Source organism: Solanum dulcamara, chromosome 4 (assembly GCF_947179165.1).
Source record: "Solanum dulcamara chromosome 4, daSolDulc1.2, whole genome shotgun sequence".
Classification (NCBI taxonomy): Eukaryota; Viridiplantae; Streptophyta; class Magnoliopsida; order Solanales; family Solanaceae; genus Solanum; species Solanum dulcamara.
Genome location: NC_077240.1, coordinates 49458725 through 49464724, shown reverse-complemented (window position 1 = coordinate 49464724; position 6000 = coordinate 49458725). Strand labels below are relative to the sequence as shown.

The 6000-nt window shown below is 36.7% G+C and overlaps 1 protein-coding gene across 1 annotated transcript in view; it reads right to left on the bottom strand.

Annotated features, from left to right (window-relative positions):
* Nucleotides 1–1241: 1241 nt before the first annotated feature.
* Nucleotides 1242–6000, bottom strand: part of LOC129887420 (uncharacterized) — a 36022-nt gene continuing 31263 nt past the window's right edge. Inside the window, exon 8 of the mRNA XM_055962518.1 lies at nucleotides 1242–1527. Within this exon, the coding sequence (XP_055818493.1) occupies nucleotides 1430–1527 (98 nt within the window). The 3' untranslated portion in view covers nucleotides 1242–1429. The remainder of the gene's footprint in view (nucleotides 1528–6000) is intronic.

Below are 6000 nucleotides of genomic sequence, written 5' to 3'. Positions count from 1 at the left end.
AGTACGGCCCGTGATGGCCTTCGTGGTCCTCAAAATGGTGTCAAAAAGCTGAGTTTTCTGGGATTCATCTTTTGAACCTCGTTTTTCTAGCTTTTCAACTTCCAAGGTCTTACAACGATAAAATCACATAACACCAAAAAATCATAATATAAATTATAAAATAATCAAAAAGATGTTTAATGTTGCTCATTTAAAATTCTTTACATGTCTATGTACGTTTTGATTAAAAAAAATTCAAATCATTATATATAGCGTAATCAAACCAAAAAAGAACCAACTGATTTAGTTTAGCATTCGATATAATAAGAAATAATTGGTACCAAACACAGTGTTCATTATCACATTATAATTAGTTTTTGTTTTTCATCGTTAACAGAAGACATTTAATAAAGAATCTCAATCAACAAATAAAAACAAATAAAATACTTCAAAACTACCAAAATCGAACCATATATTGAAATATATACCTGTCGCATCCCATCTTTTGTTGTGCTGAATTAAAATTGACACATTGTTCATATCTGCCATTGAAGCGATTTTCACACCAGAGAAGGTAGAGAGTTTGATTTTAGTTACAATACCTTCTTTTTAGTTTATGAGAGAGAAATCATTAACTAATGTTAGAGATATTTTTGAAAAATAAAAAAATATAAGAGAGGAAATTAAGGGATTAGAATACAATTAACTAATAAAACATGAGTTGTCCTTCTACGATTTTTGTTTTTAATTTTTTTTTACTGTTTTTAAAAAATCTATTGCCATTTTGATGAAAACTAAAACTATTGTTATATATTAATTATTTAGTTGCTTATTTTGTTTAGTTAGGTTTTTTGCCTTTAAGGTATTTAATTTATCTTTATAAACTCATTCAAAATCATCTGGCAAAAAGTATCATACATTTAGTTTAGGCAAGCGAAAAGATTCGGATACGAAAAGATATGTAGGAGCTTTCACTTCTATATAATTTGATGACATATGATATGAGATATAGTATGATAAAGTACATTTCTAGGTTTGCTCAAATAGATAGTGTAATTGTACTCCTTCAATTGGAGTCAATTTAACATTCACCAAAGCAATTGCTTAGCCAGACAAATCAGTCAAATCACGTAATTACCCGTAATCACTCAAATCTTATTTTCACTTACCTAATGTATGAATTGGTAAGAGATAACTAGTACTCGATAAAGTATCAATGTGCATGCACACTACCAGTACAGTACAGTTAAAGAAAAGGAGAATTTTAACCAACGTAATACCAACATTCATTTGCATTTTGAAATGCAAATGAAAGAATGAGCATAAATACAACAAAAAATGGGGCATTAAATTTTGTTAGGCCTTGGCATTTTTGTTCTCAAGAAGATCAAACCATTAAAAGCATTGCTAATACGTTAATGTCAATAATGTTTTTTTCTCTGCACTCTTTTTACACTAAGATTCTATAACAAATCAAACCACCACTTGTCTCCACTATTACTCTACTCATTCTTATGAGCAACAGCAGATAAGATCTAGCTTTAAGTCCTGCATCAATAAAGAACCAGTTGTAACTGGAAAAGAAAAAACAAATAAACTAATTAACTGAAGGAGGGAAATAAACATAAAGGGAGCACAATTATTGGTTCTTTCCGTTTCCTTGTGAACAAATATGTAAGTGTTGTAAACATCAGTTAAAAATAGCACACATACTTTTACGGACGTACAAGTCAGCTCAATATTACAGCATGTATTAACAAATCCATTTATATCGTATCTAATAGAGCTAATTGCATCAGGATTAAGTATGTGAATGGGAGCTCACTGATGGTAAGAAAAATACTGCAGGGAAGGGAAAACAGAGTTTAAGAGCTAAGCTACACTATGGCTATCTTATTTCTCCAAAAAGATGATTACCATGAAATGAAAACATCTTATTAGAGAAGCTAAAATGCACTGCTAAGCTAAGCCATAAGTAATTTTGCTAAAATGAGCTTAGCTAAAAGGGTAGCCCGGTGCACTAAAGCTTCTGCTATGCGCAGGGTCCGGGGAAGGGTCTGACCACAAGGGTCTATTGTACGCAGCCTTACCTTGCATTTCTGCCAGAGGCTGTTTTCAAGGCTTGAACTCGTGACCTCCTGATCTCATGGCAGCAACTTTACCAGTTACTTCAAGGCTCTCCTTCTAAAATGAGCTTAGCTACTTGGTACCAAATGGCTATGCACGTGAGTCAGTTACATGCTAGAAACTTACATCATATCAGATCCCTCCTTCAAACAATCCTTGTCCTCAAGGGTGTGATAATGTGAAAATGAAAGACCTAACACTGCCAGGATCAAATGGAGATTGTGAAAAGTCACCAAATATAGCAGTTATTGTCTTTGAATCAATCTTGCAAGCTGTAAACAAGAGCATTTCCTAATTGATTCTTGTGTCTTCTTTTTTTTAATGCCTGCACCATTCTCTAGAAACTATAAATGACTAGGGGTCGGCAAAACCAAATCTAACCCGCCCAACCCATTTAAGCCCATTGATTAGCTCAACCCAACTCTTTTCAACCCATTAAATATTGGGTTGATATGTAATTCAAATTGACTTGAGAGAAATTTTATCAAAATGCTTTTAAAAAACTTTTTTTTAATTTGATATGTTATATCTAGCCATAATAAAGAAAAAAATAATTTTATGATGTACTAAAATATTGTAAAGGAACACATAAAACAAGTAAAACTTAGTAGAAATTGAGTTGGGTTGGGACTTGACCCGTTCTATAACCCATTACCCAACCCGTTTTGACCCAAACAAATTTGGATTGGGTTGGGATGGGTCTTGACCCGTTTGTTGTCTTGACCCATTATCACCCGCCCAAATTTGACCCAAGCCGCCCAATTGCCACCTCTACGGTAGACCCAAAACCTTGCATTGTACTAATATAATCCCTCTGACAATATGCTTATCATACTTTCCTCCAATGATAATAGGGTCTTCTTCAAATCTTGCTTTCAATTTGCAGCACTTCCACTAACTCCTCGCCGGCAACTTCTCTAACTAGCTCATATAGCTCTTCTGGAGATAGCTTGACGGCACCGAGAATTTTCAGCCTTCCGCATTATGCAGTAAAGTTTCCACCGTCTTGCAAATACCCTGCACAGCATTCTGCCCAACATCTATAGCTTCAACCAACTTGTCCTTGAGAAGAAAATCACAATACCCCTCGACCATTAATATTACATTCTTGATCTCTGCTAATAACAAATCCAACTGTAAGTTCTCCATTTCCTGAATTGTTAACTTCACAATGAACTTATCACCAATAAAGACCAATTCGAACTCCTGGTATAACTTCTGAATCTGGTACTTCTGACAAAGCAATGTCAATTCCAGTAGCCTTGAGCATATTTGAAGGAAAAGCATGGTTCCTGTCATCCTTTGGTTCAAGTTGGAATGAGCTCTGAGCTCCAATCTTCCCTGTTCAAATTCTCACGGTTTCTACATAGATAGGCCTGTATATTTTAATTGTTCCACATGCACTACCAGTTGCTACATTCCAAGTGATCTTATTGCTCTCTGGATCATAAAATGTGCTCTTACAATTGCTCACGTTTCCAACTTTCCCATACATTCCAACTAGTGCATTTTCAACAGGTATGCTACCCTTAACACTAGCCTTTAGCGCAAGGTCATGGACAGACCTTTCTGGATCAAACACTTCCATCTCTTTGCAAGCGTTACACACTTGAAACCATGAGATTTGTTGGTTCGATCTTCTTCTTGCCTTAAGTAACACCATAAGAGCCTTGCGATCCGGAGGAGCTGAACTTGGATCAACAAGAGAGGACGAAAACTTTTGAGAGAATAAACTCTGAACTTGATGGCCCTGGTTTTTTTCCTTTGCTCAGCATTAGTTTCAGCAGCAAACAGAAAAAATGGTATGAATCCCCTGTAGAACTCCCATAGACTGCTAACTTCTGCAACGGGCAAACCAGCATCAATAAGGGCATGCTCAAAGATATTTCTTGCATTGAATTGCCAGTCAATGGATACCCAGAGACTGTTTGGCCAGGTTCTTGAAGATAGCTCTAGTCCCACCACAAAAAAACAAATAGAAAGCCAGACCACTGAAGCTCAAATAGCTGTTCAATTTCATGAAAGGCAAAAACCCAAGATCTTCAAGAAAATTTTCCTTCTCTGGGTTCAAATGCAGCTCCCTCATCTGAGCATACAAATCCAAACATTGACTTCCAATCCGTTCAATGCATAAACATTTATCATCAAATGCCACAAATTCATGTCTTGATCTCGCATATGATAAAGAAATTTAAAGGAGCTTGTCCTACTACCATACTTCAAAAGCATATTGACAACTTTATTGCGAAGATCACTTCGTGATTGAGTGATCACAACCACTAACTTTCAACAACTTAGAAGTTCCTGCAAAGAAGGATCAAGTTGTACCATGGAGTCACTCACAGTTAAGACATTATTCCATCTCTTATTGCCAGGTCGATCTCTTTTGTGGTGCCATTGATTCCAAATTCAAGAGTTCTCTAAGGACAGTGGCAATAAGATTATTCAGTTGCCTTCCCACAATTATCACATCCCAAGCAGAACTCAGTTCATGACTTATCATGATAATGCTGAAATCCCAATCTTAGAGTTCTAGGCAAGCCAGTAAACACCAGAAATGCCAAAAGATAATCCCGAGCCAAATCCTTCTCCCAGAAACGGATTTGTGAGAAATAAAGGGACGGGAGGATATTATTAAGATGTGTTACATTATGATACGGGAGGATATTATTAGGATGTTGTGAGAAGACAAGAGCTTAAGAGAGAACTCGGCTTGATTATTCCCGCAAGCTATTGGGGTTTAAATAGCTTAAGCTTACATGTCCTAAAAAAGGAAAGGAGATAAATCCCTAACTAAAATAGGAGTAAATTATATTTACACATATGCTATAGAATATTCCTAGGATTCTAACACTCCCCTTCAAGCAAGTGCAAACAAATTATACGCACCAAGCTTGTTACATATATAACTTGTCTGGGACCGGCTAGAAACTCGGTGAATAAGTCTGCAAGCTGATCACTTGACTGCACGAACCTTGTGACGATGTCCCCTGAGAATACCTTTTCTCTGACGAAATGACAATCACACTCGATGTGTTTGGTCCTCTCGTGAAATATTGGATTCGATGCAATGTGAAGAGCAGCTTCATTATCGCACACAAGTTCCATTCCTTTAGTATCTCCAAATTTTAACTTATTCAATAGTTGCTTGATCAATATGAGTTCACACATAGCCCGATATTCTGCTTCTGCAATAGATCTAGCAACCACGTTTTGTTTTACTTTTCCAAAACACCAAATTTCCCCCAATTAGAACACAATTTCCAGAAGTGGATCGTCTGTCACAAGGTGACCCTACTCAATTTGCATCTGAATATCAAACAATTTTCTCATATCTCCTCCGTCTTCTAAAGTAGTCCTTTCCCTAAAGCAGATTTTATGTATCGAATGTGAATAACTGCATTTCAATGACGGTCAAAAGGAGAAGGGTAGGTTCATCTCTTGTCTTAAGGCCCAAAAGTTGATTGCTAAGTGTTGCATTTATCACATTGTGAGGGTTAGGGATGTCGACTTCGAAAGTCCTTCTCTTGAGTCGATTCCCTTTATTAATGAGTTTCCCGATGACCTTTCTGGTATTCCTCCAGAAAGGGAAATTGACTTCGGTATCGATCTTCTCCCCGGTACCCAACCTATCTCTATTCCTCCTTATCGAATGGCCCCGGCAGAATTAAAGGAGTTGAAGGAACAGTTAAAGGACTTGTTAGAAAAAGGGTTCATAAGGCCAAGCATTTCACCATGGGGTGCCCCCGTGTTGTTTGTGCGAAAGAAGGATGAGTCGCTTCGAATGTACATAGACTACCGACAATTGAACAAGGTAACCATTAGGAACAAGTACCCAATCCCTAGAATAGATGATTTGTTTGATCAATTGCAAGGGGCAAGTCATTTCTCTAA